Genomic DNA, 26,876 nt, shown 5'->3' with positions numbered 1-26,876 from the left:
TCTTTGGATCCACTTATCTTTCCACGTATGCCTAATTCAGTGATGCCGAAACATAGGTTTCACGTTATAAAAATGATCTTTTTCTCTTTACCCCACATCAAAAATGCTTCAAGACTTTGTTTTCTTTTTACTAGTATGAAATCTGCTTCTTGCTTCGTTGCTGACATCTAAGCAGCATCGGAAAGGGCAACGTGCGTCTGGACTGAAGGAAGACAGCATGTTTTGTGAAGCCGTATAATATATAAAAACTTCAGTTCTTTGGGAGTTTGGGGCCAAAATAAACCCAAACAAAGAAATGCTGCATTTGTTAGTATCTGAGGCGAGCCATCAATATTTAATTCTTAATTTTTGTACGGATACGTATTAGAAGATACCGTATAATTATAGCAACCTTCTTATGCCATTTCTGTTGAATTCGAAGCCCTCCAGTTCTTTAGATTATATTTATGATAAAACTTGAATTTTTTTCCTTTCCAGGCTATCCTCTTCTCTCCTACTTTTTAAAGCTTTTATATTGTTTTAATTTTAAAATACAGTTTACTTTTTTCTGTCACCTTTTCATTGAATAATTTTTAAACTATCTGTTACGAATCATACTCATTTCAGGTTTTAAAATCCATAGTTATTGTTGGGCAACCCTCTCAGGTCCCCTCCCTCCTGGGGAGCTTTGTACTATCACTTGGCTATTGCTCAAGAAACCTTGCTTTGCTGCCCACCCTCCCACTAAAAATCTGTACTTCTTGTGGATACAAATTAGTTAAATGGCAAAAGTCTAAGATTTCTGGTATTTGTAATTAAATTGGGCAATACTTATTCTTTTAACTCATATTTCATTTCTGTGTACAGTGATGGAATTAATAATAGTAGTAATGCAAGGAGCACCCTGGCCCTAAAGGAGCTAGTAGACTATTTTGGCGACATCACACATATACGTGAAACAGTGGAAGAATGATTTTCAGGTAGTTTATGAACAAGTGAGCAATTGTATTTAAATCATAAAGGTCAGCTCTCTGGCAGTTCAAAGTAAAGCAAGACAGTTATTTAGAGAGAACTTTGGAGAGGGGATGATTCTTTCCTCTTTGCAGATGGCTTATGTAGATGCTGGAGGGTGAAAGGGGCTGTCCAGGCAGTGAGCAGCTCCAGCCAAGTCCTCAGGGTAGGAATCGGCATGGGTAGGAGACTGACCTGACAGAGTGATGATGATGAAAGCCAGAACGGCAAGGACCACTTGAAAACCTTTCCATGGAAAAAAACCCAGCACAGGAAACTGACCAGAGGGCGCTATTCTCACTGAAGCTGGGGAGGGGCCGGTCCCAGAGCTCCACCTGTGCAGTTTCTTTCCCCCAGCCCCTGGGGTCATTCCCCAGGCACCTCCAAGGAAGGGTAGCCTCCCCTCCCCACCCAGGCCTTGTATAAAATGGTTTTGTCCTCCTTCCCATACTGTTGTCTCGAAAACAACAGATAGTATAAAATTCTAAAATGAGACTCTTTTTTTCCTTCGGCTGTTTGTGTAAGATATCCAGATCCATTAAACAGAATCTTATTAGAATGAAAAAACAAGATCAGTATGAACTGTTAGCAATTTCAAGCTTACTCACTTTAAGCTTCATTTCATAGAATAAAATTTGCCAGGCATCAAACGATAAAAAACGTTTGAGTTGGCTACAGATGGAATTTAACCTGTATTCTTCTGAGCGTGAAAGAGAACATGTTCTCCTGAAGAGTTGGTCTTGGAGAAATTTTTCCACTAAGCAGAAGTTGGCTTTTCTAAAATACTAGGGTTTAAAGAGATCAGCCCCAGCCGCCGCCCTTCCTCGCGGCCTTTGTCCGCACTGGTGCCATTGATTCTCAGAGCACAGCAATGAGAAGGACTTTCTGCTGCCTTCACCTCTGGGAGAAGGATCAAGATACCATTCCCTGGGCCGATGACGTCCTCGGCGCCGGATAAGTTTAGTGAGCTCTGTGAGGGCAGAGGTTAATGGCGGCTCCTCAGCTTGGTGTTTGCAGAGGCTTCAGGAAGCAGGAAGCCTGTGTCTACAACCTGGGGAGCAGCTTCCTGGGAAAGTGCTGTGATAGTTTCCTAGAGTTGTTGTAACAGTACCACCAACGCGGTGGCTTAAAGTACAGAAAGGTATTGTCCGCGCTTACGGAAGCGGGAAGTCTGAGATCAAGGTGTTGGCGGGGCTGATTGCTTTTGAAGAAGTGAGAAAGAATCCGTTCCAGGCCTCTCCTCTCGCCGCTGCTGCTTTGCTTTGCTGGCCATCTTTGGTGGACCCTGGCTTGTAAATGTGTCACCTGATTTCTGCCTTCGTCTTCATGTGGTGCGCTCCCAGTGTGCATGCCTGCCTCCAAATTTTCCCTTTTCGTAAGAACATCAGTCATTATTGGATGAGGGGCCCGTCCTCCTACAGTTTAACCTCATCTTAACTAATTGCATCTGCAATGACCCTCTTTCCACATAAGGTCCCATTCTGAAGTACTCAGAGAACTTTAACATACGAATTTGAGGAGACACACTTCAACCCTTAGTGAGCCCTCAGCCCAGTATTACATCCCTCCCTGCCCTGAGTCCGTCAGTGTAGACGGTGGCTGCCCCAAGGCCTAAATCTGACAGAAGGTAAGGAATTCACCCTGGCCACCTGCCCTTGCCTCCTCTGAGACTGCAGAGCCCCAGAAGCCTGACTTAGGGCCACACGGCCGCCAAGTTTGATAAGATGACGTCCTTCAGGATTTACACCAGGGACCGTCTTTTTACTCCTGCTGGACAGGGGGCGAAGTTAGGCATGACTGTGCTGGGGTGAGTCTCAGCCACCAACTGGAGCCCCATTCATGGCTTTCTGTTTGATACATGTCCACAGCCCAGGATATGTCCTCCTTTGTGGGCTTCGTTTAAAGGTGGCTTTAATCAGCACAAAGGTCAGTTGGGGAGCTAAAATGGTCTAAACAAATAGCCACTCCTTTTCTTACTAAGCTGCCTTTAGTCGATTTAGCCTTATTTCTTCATTCTCTTCTTGAAGATGTTTATGTTTAAATAAAGGTTTTCTCCCTCACAGCCTGACTTGTCCATCTGCTTGATTCCTGCAGTGAAGTCTTAACCCTCTGTTTGTCTTCTCACAGCTTGTTGCCATGGGGATGATTATAAGGTGGCACATTTCAACACTAACTTCAAAGCACCCTGAAAGAGATGGAGAAAATGGGCAGGATAGAAATGGGCTCTTAGCTGAGCACATATCTCTGATTATTAGCAAAAGTGCTATAGCAGGAGAGTTTGGAGTAACAGGGGATACGTTATTGTTTAAGTATATGTCAAATGGCTCCCCAAGACAGGCGTCCTCTTATGTAAGGAATAACATTAGAAACCCAGGAATTGGCCTCTCAGGAGGATGGGCCCTTGTGATTCACAAATGAAAGAATGCTTCATGCTGAAGAAACATGGCGCTTCAGCAGCCCTTCTGAAAGGTTGAGTTGGTTCTAGAGGTGGTGGCTTGCTTTCTGGGTTCCCTTGGCATGCCTGACATCCTAAGAAAGTGTCCAAGTTCTTTGGAGGGAGATGAGGCACTGACTTGCCTATCAGCTTAATGCTATTTTCTGTTGTTGCTGGGTAGAGGCAGGGAAACATCACAAAGACATAAAAAGAGAAAGGCTTACTTTTTTTTTTTTTTTTCAAGAGAAAACTGTTGCACAATAATTAAATAACTCAAGTCCCATATTATTTAGAAGGCACAGAGGATAACATCCTGGTCTCAGCTCCAGACATCCAAGTGTTTGAAGTGAAATTGTCATTGTCTGGCTTCATTGTTATCCAGGTGCCAAGATGCCTTAGCGAGTACAATCAACCTAAGACTCTGTGTGTAGTTTTTAAAGACAAAACACCCATTTTTGTCTTGTAATTTTTTTTTTATTATCTTTTAGATAAAAATATATACCCTGGAAGAGCATGACATTTTATCTGTTTGGGTTGAAAAGCATGTGGAAAGACCAGCACACGTGACTTATCATCTCTTATCTGACTTTACCAAGAGACCTTTGTGGGACCCCCATTATGTGTAAGAATACATTTAAAATATTTTCTTAAATAATGTCATGTAAATGACATCATGTAAAGGGTGGCCTCCATATTGCAATTCATCTCCACTGCCCAACATGTGACCCATTGTTTATTAAATAAAGAGTATGTTTTAAAACTTGCTGTGCACTGAAAACTGCATCAAGTGTTACTGAGAGACACAAAACAAAAATTATTTGAATCATTTATTTATCATTTCTCTTGAGTTGACATGTTTTACCCACATCTGTTGTGATCCTACCAACAACTCCACCCTTGGTATTATTCCCACTTAGCAAGAGAGAGGTTCTGAGGCTTGCCAAGATTGCTTTCCTAAGCAACCGAATCTGAATTGGAACCCAGATCCATCAGGCTCTGAACTCCACACCCTTGTACTTTAATACACAGTTTCGTTGCTCTTGAGGAAGTGTTTATCTAATTGTCCTTCCCACCTCCCACTCTTGGTATTTAATGAGCGGTTTCTCCTTTTCCTGTGAAGTAGCATTCCCTGGTGAGAAGCAGAAGGGCAGCTGTGTGAGTACTGAAGTACAAGGCATTCCTTCCTGCCCTGTCTGATCAGGGCCCACTCCTGTCAGCCTACGTCTCTTCCTGCTGTTACTTCCTGTCTCCTGCATCTCAATCCAATCTCTGCCACTCTCACTCCTTTCCTGGAGTACAAGGATGTGCGCCTTGTCACCTACACCGACTGGGTCTGACTGCACTCGGGCCACGCCCCCTTCTCCTCCGAGGAGTCCCAGCTCCGGGGCCATAGCACCTGGGCCCTCACTGGGCATCTTGCTGAAAGAGAGGGATTGGTGAGATGGGCTTCCTATTATATTAAGCATTACCATTTACTTCCTAATCTTGATGAGGTAGAGGCTCATCTTTAAGATGGCTATACTTGATAATGATTAATATCCTGTAATAGACAATTTAATACCGCTAAAGTGAAACACCTCTGGGGTCATGTGTTACATTTGCATAGATGCCAAAATAATACATCATGGTTAATTCTATCATAATAAAACGCTCTGAAAGAAGAGGAAATACTTCACAGTTTTCTTGCATCAATATTTGTAGATACTCTATAAGTACTAAGCTTTAAGCAGGAACAATGGCTAAGCTTTGGTGTTAATTCATTTCAAATGTTTCTCGCACTGTTTTCTATGTCACCTGACTTTCCAGCCAAACTGAACTTGAATGAATGGAGGAATGAATGAATTCTAATTCAACTTACTTGTCTTGTGTACCTACCTTGATTCAGGTACTGTGCCAGGTGTTTTCATTTAATCCTCACAATAACCCCATAGGTATTATCATCTACATTTTACAAATGAAAAAAATAATAATAAAGTGACTTGCCTAACATAACGTAGATATGAAGTGTACATTTAGGATTCAGAGACAAGTTGTTTGACTCTGAACTTGGTGCTCTTTCCAGTATACCATATTCTGTTATCTAAGAGTCCTTCTTTGATGACTGTCTATATAATTCACTACTCTTCAGATATTATTACCTGATCCTAGAGAGAAATAATTTTGTGGAAAACAACTATAAATGCCTTTCTCCAAAGTGTTGAGGGCAGTGACCTTAGAATCATACGGCCACCATTCTCTCCATCACATGCATAATTATTCCTGCTGACCAAACAGCTTTCTAGAGACAGACTTTGAGAAATAATGCTGGCAGGGTGGTTATGTGAGCAGATGAGTGACTGTAGACATCAAACAGAAGAAGTGAATGCCTTATTCAAGCAGGTAGAAAAGTGTCGCCTTTGTTTTGCTGTGTTGTATTTACACAGGTCCTGCGAAGTCATAGACTGGGTGAGTGAAGCTGATCAGATATATTATATCACTTGTCCTGTAGTGAACGGTGACAAACCCAAAGACTTGGTAGTACTTGTATCACGAAGAAGGCCTCTCAAAGATGGGTGAGTATAAGCAATTCAAGTGTTATAATAACGTTTTGTAGAAGAGAGCAGAATGAAAAAGTTGATATGAAAATAAGGAAGGCAATATTGGCATTTCTGGTCTTGAATGATGTTCATCTGAATTTTTGCTAGTTGGACCTTTAGTTATTTTAAGAAGTCATCTATTAAATGCCACCTGTGTGCAGAGCACCGTGCACGATTCCTGAAGCAGTTCCTTTTCCTTTTGCTGTATGCACACGTAACACTGATAGTTAGCAAACCTTTAGAATATTCCATCATCAGTAAAAATGCAGTGTGTGCCAAATAAAACATCAAGAATAAGTTTAGAATTTACAAAGGCGCAATTATGCTAGACATCCAAAATGTGTGGCTGCCAGCTATGGTTGTTGACTAGAGCGCTTGTCCTTGACTTCTCTGTGGGCATTGGACTTCTCGGGGCACGGTGTCTATGTTCTAAGGGCAAGTGTCCTATGTATTCAAAGAAATGAGGAATAGAAGCTTCTGGGACATTTAAGGGCTACACCTGGAACTGGCCAGCATCATTTCCAATGTCAAAGCTGGCCTGCGGAAATAAATCAAACACATGTGTGAATATGAATGCACATGGACGTTCAGTGTAGTATCACTGTATTTATTTATTTATTTGGCAAAAGGTAGAGAAATAAACTGAAGGTCCATCTTACAAATTATGGTAGAGCCATACTGCAGAGTACTGTGCCATCGTTAAAAAGGATGAAGTAGCTATAGAGGCACTGATAGAGAAATACCTCCAAAGATTTACTGGTAGGTGAAAAATCAAATTATAGGCCAATACTTATAAAATGATTGTATTTATGCAAAAATCTGTATATGCATTTGCTTACATCAGTGTTATTTATTTATAAAAAGGTCTGGAGGGACCTTTTAACAGTGGTCCTTACAACCCATTGGGGCATAACAAAACATGCTTAGAACTTGACTCCAGCTTTGTGGAGTTACGCAAAGGGTAAGTAATTCTTAGGCAGAAAACACCTGTGGCCCTTACTATCCTTCCCTACACTTGAATGTGGCCACAGAGACTGTATTCGAATGTGGAACACTCATCTAGAAGAGGGGTCTCCATAGTTTCACTTCTACTTGTATAAATAAGTTGAATTAACTGCAGGAATTTATTTTCTAACCACTATTCTTCATTTCTCACAATAACTTAGAGAATGTCCTTTATTTTTCAGTGACACGTACACGGTGGCAATGAAATCGGTTATTCTACCATCAGTCCCACCTTCTCCACGGTACATCAGAAGTGAAATCATCTGTGCTGGATTTCTCATCCATGCTATTGACAGCAGTTCCTGTACCGTAAGTTTGATGAAACATCTGCACATTAATTTGCTCCGACAGATACAGAGAAATCTTTTACCCACATTTCCTAATTAACTAATTCTGTAATGTGTGTCCACATCAGGGGGAATCCTAAGGTCATCCTTTTAGTTCCATTCCAGAACATCCCCAGAAGATCAGAGTCATAGCCTCCCCTATACCAACAAGATTCAGATCCCTGCTTGAAAAAGCTCTTGGGGCGACTGGGTGGCTCAGTTGGTTAAGCGTCTGCCTTCCGCTCAGGTCATGATCCCAGGGTCCTGTGATAGAGCCCCGCATCGGGCTCCTTGTTCAACAGAGAGCCTGCTTTTCCTTCTGCTTCTGCCTGCCACTCCCCCTGCTTGTGCGCTCTGTCAAATAAATAAATAAAATCTTAAAAAAAAATTTTTTTTAAAGCTCTAGGTCAATAAACAACTGAAGTGATGTGTTCCCTTTTTGAAACAGGTGTCCTACTTCAACCAGATTTCTGCTAGCATCTCTCCTTACTTTGCTGGAAATCTTGGTGGCTGGTCAAAATCCATCGAAGAGACAGCAGCCTCTTGTATACAATTCATAGAGAATGCTACTGATGATGGGTTGATAAACAGATTTTAAATGGTAAACTTCCAATTACCTGTAATTTTATTTCCCACCTTTAATTCCAAGTACCCTTAGCCTTGACACTTGGCAAGGTTTTGGGCCACAAAATAATTTAATATTGGCCTAGGCAAAACACAGTTAGGAAGGGGTTAAAAAATAAAATTCATCTCGGGTCAAATACCAGTGATTTGGATCGTATTATTAAAAGAGCTTTAACACTGTTTTAGATCATCTGTGGCTCTCCTCCCTTCCAGGGGCACAGGCAGTGGAAATGGCCCATATGCAATTTTGTATGGACTATAAAATGGTACAAATATGGTTTTAAATGATCATAAGCATTTTTAGGCTAGAGAGGTGAAACATGTGTTCTGTTTAAAATTTTATAAAATCAAAAATGGTAAGTTGGCCAGTTGATTAATAGTGTGGGATGGTTCCATATATGGCAGATATCCGTATGTCAGGAGCATCTGACAAGATGTATTACATGTTTTAGAGCTTTAAATTAGGAAGACATTAAAACATAATGGAATCCAATCAATTTTAGTAATAGGAGCTACTTTACTAGTGTCATTTCATATATATTCAAGGTGGCTGACCAATTTAGTATCTATTGCTATATATACACAGAAAAAGTACCTGCAAAATGTGTTATCACAGAGAGTATTAACCGAGCTCTTCTTTCATAACCATTACATTAGCACTTTATTCCCCAGACTTCAACATTCATTATTCTACTCTGTGATTTGTCTTAACTCATAAGACAAACCAGCACATGGCAAGTTGGCCTCCTCTATGGGACAACATTTAAAAGTTGAAGGACTTCTCCATTAGAGTTTAGAGCACTTAAGAGGTTAGGTACATCCTGCCGTCTGTATGTCAAATCTCTACCCATGCTTCCCCTGCCTACCCCCGCCCCCCCCAGCCCATCCATTCACCCAGCCTGGGTCTGGTTGTTAATTATTTTTATTCCATGTCAGCAGGCTCTCATTTACATGAATTTCAGACTATGCTCCAATTTTATGAATTAACACTGATGTACAATAAGAGTGGATATGCAGGCTTAAATGACTATACATTTCAGAAGTAGATAGATTTTTGAGGATATTTTTAGATTTTAAAAAAGGTGAAAAAATCAGCAATAAAGGGGTTACATTACACTGAAATTTTGTATGGTAAAATTTCAAACCTCTCCTGTAGTTGAGACGTTTCTAACTTCTGCCTATCATAGGTCTTTGAATGTATATGTTTTTGAAAATTACTGCAGTAATGACTTGAGGTGTTGGTGAAACACCATCCAAGGAGGAACTGAAACCAGAGATGTTAGGGCAGATGGATTTAGGACTCAGCCACGGAAAAGTGAAAGATAAGCTTTTAAGAGGTGGCATTTCCAGAGGACTGAAGGAAGAATGCTAATGACTAAGTCCTAGGGGATTCAACAGAATACTTTTAAAATGTAATCAAATATCTCTGATATTTTTCTGATATACTGATATCTCTGATATATATTTTCCCCCCAAGTCTCCTCTCCATCCTAAAGCCCCATTAGAATGCACGTGGCCTTGTTTGTCTTTATCATGGCCACAATCCCAAGTGCCTAAAAGAGTACCAGGAACATAGCAGGAACTGGAGAAATATATAGTGCATAAATAAATTTAATGTTTGCCTTCCTCACTTGAGGAAGCTTTTGACTCTCCAGAGTCTTTGGCACCTGATAGGACGGGTGAAATAAATCTGTTTGGACTAAATGTCTAAGGCAGCACCGCCGTCCTTTTCCAGCTGCACGACTTGTGTGACTTCTTTTAAATGGCACTCATTTCCTTAAGTTCGGGGATGCTGAGCTGTATTCTGTCGTGTTTTCCTCTCTTACCAAAAATAAAAGAACAGCTCCTATTAAGACTAGAACTGTTGAGCTATGCAGACATTAAAACAGAGAAAAGTGTTTCTTTTATTTGGTAAATATTTTGCTTTTGAAGCTCCAGTGACTAATCACAGCTGTTTCCTTTAGTTACAAATGTATCCAATCAGGTAAAATTCCAAATGAAACACATAATCCACTAGAGTCATTCCATTAAACAGTACAATGGGAGCCCTAAGCCTTGTGAAATATATGTATTAAGTATGCATGTATTCATCAAATCAAAGAAGCTAATGGGTCTCTGATTAGTGTTCTATTATGGTGATACTTGCATCTCACCTGGACGCATCTAAGACATGTGAACAAAATGCTATTAAGTGTAAAATACACTCTGTTAAGTGCCATCATTCTGGTTGAATACCCCAAACTAAATTTTGGCTAGAATGTCTCTTGAAAATCAAGAGCAAAGAGCTGCTGTTAAGGTATTCTTCTATTTTACCTCAATAATTTGTACTTCTTTATGTCAAAACTAAAACAAACATTAACCAAAATTAATCTCATCTAGAATTCACAAAAGATGGTGTTTCCAAAGGGTTTGTACACAGATATAAACAGACAATGGCTAGTACAATCCAGAACAAGGTATTCAGAAAAATAAGTAAATAGCAAATGAAATTTTATTAAATATTTTAAAAATACAGTAGATTTTGTGGTAACTTATAAATTCCTAATAATAAATTGTTATTTTGAACCAAGAAAACAATATGACCAAAAATTCAATTCCAAATGCAAAGCAGTTATACTTTGTTTAGGGGTGGTTCACATTAATGAATGGTTTTTAAAAGAAAGATGATTGTTACAATCAGGCATATAACCACTTAGTTATACCTAAGTTCTGTCTGTTAAAAATGTTCTTTTAGAGAATCCAATTTTAACATCTTCTACTTTTCTTCAGTGATTTTCTCCAGTGACAGAAGCACTCTTTAATGACAGCACTCAGGAAACGATGTGACCATTCCCCGATCATACTGGTATCTACAAAACAGGTCTCCAAGGGAGCCCAGCTCCAATTTGTGAAGTATGCCCGGTTCAGAATGTTTAACAATGAGGTGGTAACTAATGATAGTACTAATCATTATCAAAAATTAACAACTTTAGGTATCTTTGTCTTGGGTTCCTGTGGCTTAGGCACATCCAAAATTTCTTCATAGTCTGCGCTCATTCCCTTTGCCCAGCGACCAACTGTGACCATTCGATCTGTCAAGGGATGGAAGTTAGAATGTAAGAAAAATGGTAATCAAATACATCCCCATAGTTTGGTACTGGCTTAGCAAAGGAACTAGTTTTGACATGAATAATCACAAGGAGGGAAGACTCCATCACTAAAGAAGAGTGAGCATCCTGTAATTGATTATAACCCTTGATTTCAGAGTACCACAGGCAATTTCTCTCCCAATTAGGGAAATGCAGCAACTGCTTTGCAATGCACAAACTGATGAGAAAGCTCTTTCATTCTTTCCCAGAGTTCATCATTATAGAGTCAATGAATTCCAAGAATCTATAAACAGTAGGACTTATGAGGCATCGGTTTTAAATGCACAAGATTCCACCTGTGAAATTATACAACATCTGCTTTTCAGTCTTGTCATTCGGGAAGTGGCAATCCTCCCAGGAGGGAGAATTCAAATTCCACTTCCATCATTTCAGTCTCACTGCCTACAATCCAGACAAGAGCATAAACAAGAACTCTGGGTTTTCAAAGGGAAATGTTCGGGTAGGAAGTAAGAATGGGCAGACTTCTTTGTGTCGTACTGTGACTACTTGAGAGAAAAAGAAATGTGCTTTTTCCCTAAGAAGCACTACTTCTACCCTCCTGTCTTTCTTTCACTCAAGATTATCATCATTCCAATCCAGGTAAACTAATATAATAATGGTCTCCACTTCCCTCACATAGGTATAGTGAACATTTTTGAAGTTTTTGATGACCAACGGTAGTATTTCATTAGGAAGAAAATACAACTGGCCAGCTGATGTGTAGCTAACACAATTTTAGTATTTTTGGAAGTTCTTGCAACCAATTCTGAATCCTTTAGGTATAGATAAAGCAAACCATATGTGAGAATGCTCAATCATAAAAATATTGAGTTATTTTCATACTATTTTCTCTTAATGAATCAATATTTTTCTGTTAGTAACAGAATTGGCTCTATTGTTAAATTCATTAGTTGGCAAATAAGAATGTGTATAAATAAGATGCTTTATAAAATCAGGGCCCTCTAGGGCTTAGTGGTCACCTTTTCCCCACCTGATAGTACCAGCTACTAATGCTCAGTTACTGCTGCATCTACTCCTGACAGAGAAATGATTAGGTTGTCATTGCAGTAGGAAACCAGGCTGCCTTAAAATCAGCGGTACCTCAGTGAGTTAGTAGTAACAAAATTCAGCAGAAACACAGAATAATCACCTCAGGACTTCTAAATGGAGGCCCAGAGAACTCACCTGAATTCTGACTCCCAGGGCAATCTTTCTTAAAATGTTCCACGGAGCCACAGAGTCTGCAGCAACCACCTATTAAAAGAGCAAAGTCACTGAAAACCTCTCATACTTACAAGGCATTGTAATGTCTCAAGGCACTTTTCTTATCTTCCTTGGTCCTCACAGCCTTGTCAGGTGCACAGGGAGGTGGAAACAGGAACATAGGCAGGTGCCACCATTCCTATTAGTAAGTCCACTCCCCAGGCTTTTGGATCCCACAGAGCACTAAACTGTCCCTACACAGCATGTCTTGTACCTGGCCTTCAGGGGAGAAGAGGGAAAGAGAGGAGAGCTATAACGGAAGAAGGTACTTGTGCTCTGGAGTGTCCAAGAGCCACTGCACAGAAGACCTTAACCGTGGTTAGAGAGGCAAAGATGTGTGAACTGTTGAACCTGTAAGCAAAAGTGGTGTTCAGATGCATTTTTGGAGGAGGACGTCCATAGTTCTTATCAAATGACCAACAACCCCAAAAAAGATTAGGAGCCATTGCCCCACTGCTCATCTCTACAGGTCAGATGGGGGTGAGCCGTGACAAAAGGAATGAAATTCACTTTCATTCTAGTACCTTCTATCTGCCAGGCACCCTAACCCTAATAAAAATGCCTGTCTGCCTACTTTAAGCAACATTCCAGGACCATGAATTAAAACACACGTCGTTTCTAAAATTAGTCTTTCCCTTAATGGTCAAACACTATTACTTAATGGTCAAGCATTATCGTGACATGCTCATAATGTGAAGTGACTTACCCAGAAATACGACCCTATAGGATGTAAACCTGGCTGAATTCTCACTTCTATGTGATTTTTTTCCTTTGCTGCACTTTTCAAAAATCTGTAGTCATTTTGCATAACCATGCAAAGCCATCTTTGTCCTTTAGTCATGTCATCTGACCTGTGTCATAAGTTCAAACCTGAGAGGCACCTTTGGGCATTTTCCAGGGCCAGCTTCTTTACTGTTGTAGATGCCAGAGTGAAATAGGAGAAGCACTCTGAACAATCTATTTTAATTCTCAAAGCTCTTCAAGGTGGATACCATAATTCATCAAATCTAAGACACCACTGATTATAAGATGTATCATTATTTACATACCTCTCAGAAAAAAAAAAAAACAAACCTGCCAATTACGTGGCACTCACCACTGGTAAGATACATTTTGAGTTCAGAGACATTAAAATGTGAAAAAATGTACATCTTAGAATCAAGGAAATACAGTTTTTCATCTCCATTTAACAGGCGAGGAAGCTGAGCTGAGAGAAATTAAATAACTCAGCCAAAGTCACCCTAGTGAGTGGTGGTACTGGAGCTATAACCAGTCAGCTTGATTCCAAAAGCTACACCTTTTCACTGGACTTCTTCCATGGAACCCAGGACGTGACACCCAAGAGGTGTCTGGAACCTGATGGAACCAGCTATCACATAAACACCTTACAGTAACAGAAAATTTCCTCCTTTAAGCTTTAGACATCACAGACTTTATTTAAGGAGCTTAAGATGTTAGTTGAGCTAAAGACAAGAAAGTTACATGATCCCATGCTAGACTATTAACCAAGGAATTCAGAAACAAAGATTACTACACATATTGAAGAGTGTACCAGCCCGTCTATCCAAAATGGTATGCTAGCCTGTGATTAAATTCACAACACTATTTTTTAAATCTTAGCTTGAGATATAACCCCTTTGCTTCTGTTGTTTTTAAAAATAGATATTTATTTTCTTTTTCTTTTTTTAGGAGAGAGAAAGAGGGCATGAGCAGGGGCAGGGGGCAGGAAGAGGGAGAAGCAGGCTCCCCGCGGAGCAGGGAGCCAGATGTGGGACTCGATCCCAGGACCCTAGGATCATGATCTGAGCCGAAGGCAGGCACTTAACTGACTGAGCCACCCAGGCGCCCTAAAAGTAGACATTTATAACATACTCTCACAAATGATGCTGAAACAAGCACAAAGCTTGAAATATACACTTTAGTTTTTTCCGACTTGATTAATATATCGTCATATTACACATAAAGTCCAGTACATAGAATAGAGTTTGATAAAAATTGAAATTCTTAAGGTGTTTTTATTTGTTCAAGAATTTATTCAAGAGCTGATTAAGAGTCTAAGTTAAATCACAACTCTGCATGATAACTCACCTTTTTTGACATGTAAGGGTAACAGTACTCACCATCAGCATAGAGTCCTTTGGGATTATCAGGACATGATCTGGACAGATGCCCCATTTCCCCACAAACAAAACATTTTGCAAAAGGAAATTCACCTGTAAGGATCAACAGTTCCTGGTAAGTTGGCTAAGTATAGAACAAGTTACATAATTCATATTACTTTAAACACTGGGGGAAAACCTTATTTTTTCAAAACCTTGATTTCAAAATATTAAGTGCCATGTTCATGACAAACTGTGCTGTCCAAAAAAAACCCCACTTCCGACATTAACCAAATAAAAAACCAATAGAAAGAAAACATACCAAGAGCTGGGTCTACTTTGGCTTTGCACTTGGTTATTTCATGCTCTGTGGACCCACACCGATAACATATTCCAGTGCCCATATCTTGATTCTCAAGGGCAGCTGGGCAATCTGCAATCCCATGCCCAGGTTTTCTACAATGGAAACATACCTGGGGAAACAAAATGTGAATTTCCAAATTACAAAACTACATTGGCTTTATTAATTCTTGTTATCAAAAATATCTTTAAAACGTCTCTCATTTGTTATCTAGCTCTTTTTAAAAAAATCTCAATATTTTATCTATAGAAAAAAGTTGTCTCATACATTCCTAAACAATAAAAAATGTCATCTCCATCAGACAGTCTCAGTGCTTTTGAAAACCCTCAATCCATAAATCCATCAATCTCAGACACAAAGTTAAAAATGGTTTCGTAGAAACTGCTTAAATGAATTAAGCAGGGCGCCTGGGTGGCTCAGTTGGTTAAGCGACTGCCTTCGGCTCAGGTCATGATCCTGGAGTCCCGGGATCGAGTCCCGCATCGGGCTCCCTGCTCGGCGGGGAGTCTGCTTCTCCCTCTGACCCTCCCCCCTCTCATGTGCTTGCTCTCTCTCATTCTCTCTCTCTCAAATAAATAAATAAAATCTTTAAAAAAAAAAAAAGGATTCTCTTTAAAAAAAAAAAAAATGAATTAAGCAAATATGGACTATTTATTTCATTAATGGGAATATCTCCACTAGAAAAACTGAGTTTTCTGTGGAAAACAAAAAATGACCAAAAATTATTGGTCATAATTAATACTAGTACTTAAAAAGTTCATATATTTGAATAAATTTGAGTCAAATGATCCATTTAAATTATGACTCAAATCATATTTCATACCAATAATGTATCTTACAGTTTTTATATCTTTAATACATATTCCTTAATATTCAGAATTAGGTGTTTCATTTTTAGAATATGTACACAACACATTTTAAAGGAATAATTCTAAGATGAAATATTTGGCTCCAACATCACACTAAACAATGATTTGGTTGCTTTACATACTACCTGGCAATTTGGAGAATAGTTATCGCTGCAATGAATGAGAACAGTAGTCATAATCAAACATGGTAGATACTCGAAGATATTTAAGCTATTTTATTTAAACTGAAAAAGGTATATATATTTCTTGGATAACAAATAGTTTTTTTCAAAAATTTTTTTGAAAATAATTTTTTTTCAAAATAAGCATGGGATTTTTAAAAAGCAAATTAAACAGACAAAACATACAATATTTTGGGGCGCCTGGGTGGCTCAGTCATTAAGTGTCTGCCTTCGGCTCAGGTCATGATCCCAGGGTCCTGGGATCCAGCCCCGCATTGGGCTCCCTGCTCAGCAGGAAGCCTGCTTCTCCCTCTCCCACTCCCCCCTGCTTGTGTTCTTGCTCTCGCTCTCTCTCTGTCAAATAAATAAAATCTTTAAAAAAAAAACAAACATACAATATTTTGCAACTGTGACCTCACTTTCTTTTTCTCCTGTTTCATAACATACTGGAAAAGAATGAGTCCCTTTAATATTCACTAACTTGTACATTTAGAATGAGCTGGTCCAAACAAAGAAAATGCAGTTATTATACAAGTTCAAGAAAAGCTATGGCTAAAAACTGGATCACCATAGTAAGACTTGAAGTCTTGGTGAAGTCAGCATGGTCTCTAGTAACCTGACAGTTCACTGACTAGGTTTTACATGTTTTTTTTTTAAGATTTTATTTATTTATTCGCTAGAGGGTGTGCACAAGGTGGGGGGCAGAGGAGAGGAAGAGGGACAAGCAGACTCCCTGCTAAGCGCAGAGCCCTACACTGGGCTGGGGTGGGGGTGGTCCATGGGAGGGGGCTTGAGGTGGGGCTAGAGGCGGGCTGCATCCCAGGACCCTGTGATCATCACCAGAGCTGGTCAGACACTTAACTGACTGAGCCACCCAGGCACCCCAGGTTTTTACCTTTAAAACCTGATCTTCATGTAGATGGGACTTCATAAATTATCTTCATTTGTTAGCAATTAAGAACTGAAACTTAGGGGCGCCTGGGTGGCTTAGTCGTTAAGCGTCTGCCTTCGGCTCAGGTCATGATCCCAGGGTCCTGGGATCGAGCCCCCCATCGGGCTCCCTGCTCTGTGGGGAGCCTGCTTCTCCCTCTCCCACTCCCCCTGCTTGTGTTCCCTCTCTTGCTGTGTCTCTCTCTGTCAAATAAATAAAATCTTAAAAAACAACTGATACTTAGAATGAGGTATTAAAAATGAGAAAACAAGCTATATACTATTTAAAGTATATGCTTTAATATAAAGCATTCATTTTTTTTCTTGAAAACCAATGTCTTTCTCCTTTAATTACAAATACAAAACTCTTAAAAGGTCACAATATTAATTTTTTTCAAATAATATGCAAGTCATCATATTGCCTATGTCAATGAAATTATCTTTAAGTTACATTACCTTTGAGTTAAATTAACATAAATTTTTTTTTTAAGATTTTATTTATTTGAGAGAGAGAAAGAGAGAGAGAGTGTGAGCACACATGAGCGGGAGGAGAAGCAGAGGGAGAGGGACAAGCAGACTCCTCAGTGAGCATAGAGCCTAATGCAGGGCTCAACCGCACAACCCTGAGATCATGACCTGAGCCTCACAAGAGTCGGATGCTTAACTGACCGAGCAACCCAGGCGCCCAGATAAAAAAAATATTTTTAAATAATTGTACAATTTAAACAAAACTATCCTGATCCAAATAAAAATGATTACCTTTTCTATCCAAAGTTATCCATAAGGAATGTTTGATCAGCATTATCTCTAAATAATTATCTGCAAATATGTATAAAACTAATCTTGCAAATAAAAATGAAGGTGTAAAATGATAATACTGATTTTTATGTATCTTACTAGAAGACTTGGAAAATTCATTTAGAGAAGGGAAAGAATTATACGAAGTATTACATTTCCTATGTCTGACAGTTTAAAAATCTAGTGCTAGGCACAGAAATCAACTTGAAGCCCTAACATTCCTCTGAGAGTAGTATGGAGGTGGGAAGGACAAACCCAAGGGGTTTTAACTCTTATTACTCTGCTCTGTTACTAACTAGTGTGATTCTTACTAGATCTCATTCCTGTGCCTCAGTTTTTCATGAATAAAAACAAAATATCCTCTCCAAGGGAACCACACATATTTAACCTGTTGCACTTAACCCTCCTCCTTACTTTGATTTTTTTTTTTTTTTTAATGGCTGTTTGAAAAGAAGCTATTGGAAGGCAGGACTAAGAACATAGGTTCTGAAGTCAGACAAACTCTGGGTTTGAATTTCATCTCTGCTACTATACTCGCTGAGGGGCTGTCAGCAAGGTACCCCGTCTACACCTCAGTCTTTTCTCCCCATAGGAGAATAATGCTACCATCTTTACAGTGTTATTGTGATAATTAGTACATCAAGTGCCTAGCATATAGGAAGTGCTAAAAAAAGGCCTAATGTTATTACTAGCCCTCAAAAAGATGCTTTATAAATCTAGTATGCAAGAGCATTCAGACTCTGCTAGAATATACATGTGTGAGTATATGAATAATAGTTATGACCTATATAAAGTAACGTTTCGGTAGAAGTAATGATCTTACCATTGCATTTTTCTTTGCTGCTTGTCTTTTTAATCTTCTTCCTTCCCGTCGACTATCTTTCTTCAAAGCAACTGCAATTTCTTCCCTTACCTCCTGACTGTCTGTTGCTATCATCTCTCCATTATGAACCATCTGTGAGTTTTGTCTTAGGTATTCCATGAATCCATTTACATCTTCATTTAAGTACTCCTTTTTCTTTTTGTTCTTTTTGTGTTTTGCTTGAGGAGCATCATTTCTAACAGAGAGCCTTTTGGCTTCAAGTTGTTTACTCTTTGATAGATTTTGGCCTTCTCCCTCAAAGGACCCCTTCTTCATGTCCTCCCATGATGTTGCAGTCAAAGGTCTCTTGTTATGTGCGGTAGTAACTCGTGCCCACCTGGTCATGATTTCATCAGCAGTATCTTATAAAGCTTTAAGACAAGGATGGCTGGTTAGTGACCATTAAAAAAAAACAAACACTAAAGATACACACTATCACATTATGCCCATATATTAAAGTCTTAATTATTAAAACACTTTTTACATCATTTAGGTATTTGGTGTTTTTTTTTTTAAGATTTTATTTATTTATTTGAGAGAGAGACTGACAGAGAGAGAGCATGAGAGGGGGGAGGGTCAGAGGGAGAAGCAGACTCCCCGCCGAGCAGGGAGCCCGATGCGGGACTCGATCCCGGGACTCCAGGATCATGACCCGAGCCGAAGGCAATCGCTTAACCAACTGAGCCACCCAGGCGCCCATCTTTTTTTTTTTAAAGATTTTTATTCATTTATTTGAGAGAGAATGAGAGAGAGCACATGAGGGGGGGGAGGGTCAGAGGGAGAAGCACACTCCCTGCCGAGCAGGGAGCCCGATGCGGGACTCGATCCCGGGACTCCAGGATCATGACCTGAGCCGAAGGCAGTCGCTTAACCAACTGAGCCACCCAGGCGCCCCATCATTTAGGTATTTGTATATTTAATTCTATAATATGCTGCATAGATATGCCTATAAATCTAGCCCTTACCAGAAAAGCTACCACACCAGTAAAACAAAAACAACACGTATATAAATGCTTAAAAGTGTAAAACAATTCATGAAGTAACCAAATTACTTTGTAAAATTTGAATCACAAAGTAATACAGTGAATGAAGTTACTCTTCCCATATTCTGCAGTTTTCCTGGCTGTTTCGTATCTGTAAATCCCAAGGCTACTTTCTTCCCATCTTCTTGCTTCGTTCAGTGAAAACAATTTGCATAGCAAATTAACTATTCAGAAATCCTGTCCTTTGACGCAAAGTTTGTCATTACAACTCTTCCCGGCAGATTGATAAGTAAAATATACACAAGTGGTTACGGTCACGTGATAATGCTGGGTCTTCTACTAATCAGTATAAACCACCACCAGCCCAGTGGTTTCAAATCATTTGCAATTTTGAAGCCGCGCCCCCTTTAGGGCGGCATCCCGTGTACCAAGCAGGGTTAAAACCTCAGCTCTCAGCGTTAGAAACACCCCGCGACACACGCTGAAGGGCGGAGCCAATGAATAGGTGAGACGCGACCCAGCACTTCCACACCCCGCGCGCACACTCATCACTGCAGATCCTGCGACTGTCACGGTCGGGCCTGGAGCTGTTCAAGAGGTGGATGTCCTTCCGCTGAGAACCAGGGAAGGGCGAAGCTCCGAGTATCAAGATCCAGTCGACGGAGCCCACTCCCACGGCGGGTCCCAGTGGGGCTGGATGCGCCAGCCCGGGCGGCGAGCGCCGGACAGCTGAGACCGGGCCTCGCATCCCGGCACTCCAGCCCCTCTGGCGCTGAGAGCTGTTGGGGGCCTACCAGTCAGTCGCTGTGCCTTCCCGCCAGGTCCCTGGGAACGAACGGGAGGACTTTACGGCATCTGGGGGTCCCAGGGTCCTATCTCGCTTAGCCGTGCGTAACCGCTTACCGCGCACGAATCCTCCACGGCAGTTGAGTTAGCGAGCCAGAGAAGCCCGTCCCCCGGCGACCGAGTCGGCACTCGGGACCGGAAACACGTTGTCCCCGACAGCGCGTCACTTCCGGCAGGCAAAGCTGGGGTCGGAGGCGTGAGCTCGAGTATTGCCCTGCGCCGGTAAATGCGGCTGAGTATTTGTGGAGCGCCTAGCGTTTGAAGGGTGCAGTGCTGCACAACGGGGACAGAGATGAAGAGTGCTTAATCCGTGCCGGCTGGAACCCACAGTGTAGTGGAAGAGTTGTACGGCAGGATGGGGATTTGAGAAGGTGACCTTTGAACTGTACTTCTAAAAACAAAAATCTATCAAATTTGGGGCGGGAATGAGTTAAGGGCTTTCCAGGTAGATGTAAGGTAAAAGTCTTGGCGCAGTAGTAGTGGGTCTTTCTCCTAGAAATCTAAAAAAAGACACTTAGGGCCCTTTTGGGTGGAGAGTTGGTGCCTCGTGATCCTCCTGCCCAATGCTGGTTAAGCCTTCAATTGAAATAATTATACTTTGTGGCCAAAGAATGTTGTCTTTTTAAGAGGAAAACCCTCATTTAATTCATTATCTCAATCTTCTTCAAACAGCTACCCCCACCAGTTGTACTTAGTGGGGACAAAAGACATTATCACATCACTCAGTTCACCAAGGTCGCTACTTCATTACCATCATTATGGCCAAGCCATCTTGCCCCTTAACTATCTTTCCACTTTATCTCCACTGCTACCTCTGTCTCAGGTTTCATCCCATCTCACCTGGATTACTGGCAGCTGGTCTGGGCATCTACTTTTTACGCCACTCCCTCATCCATTTCCATGCCTTAGCGAAGTGAACTTTTGAAAGTGTAAATTAGGGGCGCCTGGGTGTTGCCGTTGTTAAGCGCGGACTCTTCGCTTTCTGCTCAGGTCAAGATCTCAGGGTCCTGGGATCCAGTCCTGAGCCCTATCTGGCTCCACGCACAGCAAGGAGTCAGCTTGAGATTTTCTCTCTGCCTCTGCCCCTCCCACTCCTGAGCAAATCAGTAAGTAAATCTTAAAAAAAAAAAAAAATCAAATTGTTACCCTTCTGCTTTAATCCCTTCCATAGTTTCCCATTGCTCTTTTTCTTCTTTTTTTAAACATCTTTTTTTAGAGAGAAGGAGCACACATCGGGGTGGGGGTGGGGGGGAAGAGGGACAGAGGGAGAGAGGGTCTTAAGCAGGCTCCATGCCCAACGTGGAGTCCCACGCAGGGCTCAATCTTATGACCCTGAGGTCATGGCCTCAGTTGAAATCAAAAGTCAGACGATTAACACACTGAGCCACCCAGGCACCCCTCCCATTGTTCTTAAGATGAACTTCAAACTCCTCAACTTGGTATTAAATACCTCCCTACTTCACTAGTCTCACCCTGCACAATCTCCCCTTTTTTGACCAGGAGACTTTCCTCAGTTTCTCAAATGCTGCGTGTACCTCGCTATCTTCAGGCCTTTATAGCTGTTGTCTTTGCACCGCAGTCTTTCTTCTTTCAGCTAAGGTATTTACCCTTAAAGGCTTTTCACATTTTATTCTTAAGTAAGCTTTCCTATTCCCCTCCCCTGCCACCCAAATAATGAATTGTGTAATAAGTTGTTTATTGCATTCCTGTTGCCTCTTATATATATAGTTGGTACTCAGTATGTTTTTGTTAAATGAGGAGTAAGTACATTGCAATGCTTGTTAAAGCAAACTAGGAAGTGACCTGATTTTCTTTAGGAGGAAAGATTAAAGTCAATGCTGTAGGAATAATGGGATTTGGTATGGTGAATATCTCAAATATCTTCGGTCTTATGGTGGGGGAAGTTGTAAAAGATAAAAAAATTCCTCCAGCTCTTGAAGAGAGGGAGCTTCCTAAACGTTGTATGGTTATCCACTTCATACTATGTTCTCAACCAGTTGGCTTCAGGTTCTAAGCACCAACCTAGGGACATTTCATAAAGGTTTTCTTTTGTAGAAGCCAGGTACTTGCACATAATGTATACCACTAGAGGGTGCATTCAACTAAAACTTACCTTTTTAGTATTACGTTGAATTTTAAACTGTAGAAAGTTGTTCATTTCCTGGCAGTGAAGGAACATGAACTCAAATTGTTTTTGTGGAAGTACATCAAGTGAAGATTAGTAATTGAATAAATAAGTCGTGGAAATCCTGTGGGATTCAGAAGAAAATCTCACTATTGCTACTAATAACAGCAAACTTTCATTGAACATTTTATAGGTACCTAGCACTGTGTGCTGAATGCTCTTCATTCATTGCTTATTTCACCCAGTATCCTGAGAGGTAGGTACTATATTTTGTCCATTTTACAATAAGGAAGCACTCTTGGAAAGCTGAGGTAACTTACCCAAGGTCACGCATTAGTAAGAGGTAGAGTTATGATTTGAATGAAGATCTCTGTTCAAAGGTGTGGGCTCTGCTACCAGGAAATAGTGCAGGGAATTGTTTGCCTGCTTGAACCGGCTTTGAAACTAAGTTATCCTTGCCCATGTGAGACTTTATGTTCTTAGAATGTACTCACTTTTACAGTTGATGGGATTATCTTTTTATTAAATTTTAGCCATTCAGATATTATTGAAATACTACAAATATGCTATTTTCATAACAGTATTATCTACAGGGTAAAAAAATTTTTTAAGAGTGTTTTTTAAACATACAAAGTAAATATAAAACACATTCATGTCAATTTTTTTTTTAATTTTTTTAAAATTGAGATCCAGACCAGTGACATTCTAATAGCTTCTTTCTTAAAAATCTATCAATTTTTTAAGCTGCTTTAGAACCCTTACAATAAAACCAATGGGTAAAGTAGTTATGAGTTCCTTTTTTCTTCTTTCAGCATCATTTTACACTCTTTAATGAATATGCATTACATTTAGAATTTTTATTAAAGAATTTTTAAATTTTTTTATTTAAATTCAATTTAATTAACATGGTATATGGAGGTAGAATTTAGTGATTCATCAGTTGCATAGAGTTTCACTCATTCATCAGTTGCATAGAGTTTCTAGAGCAGGCACATGCAAGAGGGCCGGATCTCAAGCCGACTCCACGCTCAGCCCAGAGCCCAGTGTGGCTCTCAATCTCATGACCCTGAGATCATGACCTGCGCTGATACTGAGTGTCAGACACTTAACCAAATGACCCACCCAGCTGCCCCTCCACAGGATGAATGTTAAGTGAGGAGCTTAAGTTTTGGTTATGAAGGACCAAAGGACCTCATTTTTAGAAAATTGTCAAGTGTATTATGCAGACAAAAGATATAAAACACAAAGTAATTATAAAACACATTCATGTCAAAACTACCCAGTTTAAGAAGCGGACTATTGCCAGATATTGATTTAAATTATATTGTAATTTTTTACATGGGCAATACATTTTTATGTTTCAAACAAAATAGTTATGTTAGAAGATTTCTATAAACTCTCTCATCCTGATAATTAGAAATTTTGAGCAAAATATAAACAACTGTGTGAGGATTCTGAAGAGTAAGTGGAGGGAAGTCAAAATCCAAAGAAGCAATTAGCACATGGGTGAGTGCGTGTGTGTGTGTGTGTGTGTGTCTTGACCTAGACAGTGGGTCACAGTCACAAAGTGCATGAGCAGCTAAAACTGTAACGGAAATCCTGCCATCATTTTTCTGGCTGGAAGAACCAGAGGTAAAAAGCATGTAGCAGCCATACCTGGAAAGTGAGGGGGAATCCTGGAAGGGAGAGAGCCATAAAAAGGATGTTTCTACTTCTGTATGTGAAGCCTTGAGCCAGCTCCTGACCCCACATGCCCAAGACAAACTCAGAGGCTTAAAGAAACGAACTGAGATTTGATGGCCACCCACAAAAAAATGAGACCAAGCCTGTAACACAAGTCTAAAAAAATTAATGGCCTACTAAAATGGTTTTTTTTTTTGTAAGGATTAAAACAGAATTCAGAGTATATACAAATTACCATCCACAATGTCCGGGATAAAAATCCAGAATGTAAACTTACACTGGTTCAGTGGTACTTTGAATTCTGGTCTTCTTCTGCTGGTCTTCTTGCCTGCTGCTATTTCTTTTTCAAGTCCTCAAATAGCTGATCTATGTGTTATGTTTTATAGATGCATTCAGTGGGAGACACAGGGTGGAGTGTGCTCATTCCATCTTACCCGGAATTGGAACCACTCCCATTAGAATTTTGAATCCTCACTCTTGTCTAGATTGTGTCAAGGTAAGAGGTGCTTGGCCAGCCTAGCTAAAATGACCAGTAGGTGCTGCAGGACTAGGAGTGTCTAAGGCCCAGCCTCAGGGAGCTGGCCCTCTAGCTGAGTCTTAAACTAGTGTGAGCAGATTCAAAACAAGCTCTGTAACTATAGAGTATTTGGAATGGAGGATAGTGAATCTAGAAAGGATGGCTGGGATCAGATTTTGCCAGTTGAGTGTTTTTTAATGCCAGATCAAAGGGTTTGCATTTTATTCTTTAGAGCTTAAGCAATGAAGAACTATACATAATTTTTTTAGATTATACAGTAGATCCCATAGGATCTAGAGAAGAGTGTACGTACATAAACCTGTACCTGATGGTGTGCTCAGAACCCTGACGCTTACTGAACTTCTTTGGAATATACAGAAAATAAGCTAGAGAGAGAGGGGAAAATAATTAATGACCCTACTATTGGAAATAAAATTGAGATCCAGACCAGTGACATTCTAATAGCTTCTTTCTTAAAAAATCTATCAATTTTTTAAGCTGCTTTAGAACCCTTACAATAAAACCAATGGGTAAAGCAGTTATGAGTTCCTTTTTTCTTCTTTTAGCATCATTTTACACTCTTTAATGAATATGCATTACATTTAGAATTTGTATTAAAGAATTTTTAAAATTTTTTATTTAAATTCAATTTAACTAACATGGTATATGGAGGTAGAATTTAGTGATTCATCAGTTGCATATAACACCCAGTGCTCGTTTCATCAAGTGCCCTCCTTAATGCCCATCACCCAGTTACCCTGTCTCCCTACCCATCTCCCCTCCAGCAACCCTCAGTGTGTTTCCTAAAGCTGAGTCTTACAGTTTGTCTCTCTCTCTCTGTTTTCGTCTTGTTTTTCTAAAGAGTTTCTTAATCCATAAGAGTTTTGAAACTGCACATGAGAATTTCCAGTTATGTATAGATTTATAGAAATACATACCTCAAAAATCTTACATTCTTGTTTTACGGGTCAGTAAACGAAATGTCAGAGAAGTTAAGTGATTGCCATACTACTGGTGACAGCTTTATTACCTGACATGCACATGGAGGTGACCCTGTGTTTTTATTTCTTCATTTTCTCACTTAGTAACAAAGTTACAAGCAGTATTGTTTTATTTCAGAGGTGGAAAAAAAAGGTATCTGAAGTGTTTAACAGGAGAAACCCATTAGTGGAAGTTGCTTGAGGTCGCTAAACAGTAGGGAATGGGAATACTATGACATTTGTATTCTCCCATGAAAAAGCTTAAATCTTTTTCATATTCTTTGTTTAAACATGAGTAGGAATAGCATTGTGAATATTAATCACAAAAGTGATGTGGCCCTCTGACTCTAACCCTCTCCTGGTGTATCTCTCAAGTTTGAGTTCCTAATCATGCTTTTTAGTGGTTACAGCGTCTAGTGCCTCAAATGAATACTTAAACCTAAATTACATATAAGTGGTAAGATTTCCAAGTTCTCTTCTCTGAAAGCAGTACTTCTGCTTCTCTTATGTCTGAGGAAATGCTACCTGATTTGGGCCCTGGATGATCCCTTCAGAGGGAGCGGAAGGAGGTCTGTAGTTATAGATGGAATTCTATAACATGTGGTAGGTGAGGAAAAAGCATTTTTTGATATCTACTGTATGCCAGTACCTTCTTAAATGCTAGATACATAAAAATGACAGAGTCCTTGCCTCTCAACAAACAACAACCTGTGAGGGTAAGATATGCAGACTGGTAAACCACTGGGAAGGCAGTAAGTGAAGGAATTACACTGGTAGTAAAGATTACGGGGATAAATTCATTCTTCCTGGGAGATTTTAGAAAACTTCACAGTAGAGTGTTACAGACAACTGGGAATGGAGATTAGGGAGGTGATGGGGAGGAGTTAGTAAAAAAAAATAATCAATTTGATCATTATCTCCAGTAAGCTGAAATGCTTTGTGTAAATGAGATGTGTGCACAGAGGGAGGGAGAAGAATTTAAGGTAATATTTTATAAAGGATGAAAGTGAACATAACCAAGTGACCAAAATGTGTAGTACAGATTTAGTAACTACCATAAGAAATCTACCTATGATTCTCTGGGTAAAAAATAATAAATGACTTAGGATGAACTAATTTAAGAGAATCACATAGTAGGAAAAAACTAGCCCTCCAAAAGGTTTGGTATAGAAAATAAATGTGACGAGCACTGGATGTTACACTACGCAACTGATAAATTAGTGAACACTATATCTGAAACTAAATATATACTATATGTTGGCTAATTGAATTTAAATAATAAAATAAAATAAATGGTCATGGGAAGAAAGGTCCCA

The 26,876-nt window shown here is 39.9% G+C and overlaps 2 protein-coding genes across 5 annotated transcripts in view; one reads left to right on the top strand and one right to left on the bottom strand.

Moving 5' to 3' along the window:
* The window catches only part of ACOT12 (acyl-CoA thioesterase 12), an 88,009-nt gene that overhangs the window by 35,904 nt on the left and 25,229 nt on the right, over nt 1-26,876 (top strand). Inside the window, exons 12-15 of the mRNA XM_045864175.3 lie at nt 3,913-4,046; nt 5,848-5,976; nt 7,188-7,314; nt 7,780-7,932. Of these exons, the coding sequence (XP_045720131.2) occupies nt 3,913-4,046; nt 5,848-5,976; nt 7,188-7,314; nt 7,780-7,929 (540 nt within the window). The 3' untranslated portion in view covers nt 7,930-7,932. The remainder of the gene's footprint in view (nt 1-3,912; nt 4,047-5,847; nt 5,977-7,187; nt 7,315-7,779; nt 7,933-26,876) is intronic.
* On the bottom strand, nt 8,862-20,423 carry ZCCHC9 (zinc finger CCHC-type containing 9). 4 transcript variants are annotated; one of them, XM_045897568.3, is made up of 6 exons: nt 20,313-20,423; nt 18,388-18,797; nt 14,768-14,918; nt 14,467-14,559; nt 12,269-12,337; nt 8,862-11,026 (listed from the first exon to the last, which is right to left on the bottom strand). In XM_045897568.3, exons 2-6 carry the CDS (start codon nt 18,769-18,771, stop codon nt 10,908-10,910), a joined length of 816 nt encoding a protein of 271 aa, XP_045753524.1. In that variant the 5' UTR covers nt 18,772-18,797; nt 20,313-20,423; the 3' UTR covers nt 8,862-10,907. The 4 variants fall into 4 exon arrangements, with proteins under 4 accessions (XP_045753524.1, XP_045753535.1, XP_045753517.1 ...); XM_045897579.2 differs by having other exon boundaries at nt 20,204-20,391; XM_045897561.3 differs by lacking the exon at nt 20,313-20,423 and adding an exon at nt 19,953-20,179.

Source organism: Mirounga angustirostris, unplaced genomic scaffold, assembly GCF_029215605.1.
Source record: "Mirounga angustirostris isolate CCGP_5_RB_7025 unplaced genomic scaffold, mMirAng1.0.hap1 SCAF_7, whole genome shotgun sequence".
NCBI classification, from domain to species: domain Eukaryota; kingdom Metazoa; phylum Chordata; class Mammalia; order Carnivora; family Phocidae; genus Mirounga; species Mirounga angustirostris.
The sequence above is the reverse complement of the archived record's forward strand: the minus strand, read 5'-3'. Positions and strand labels throughout refer to the sequence as shown.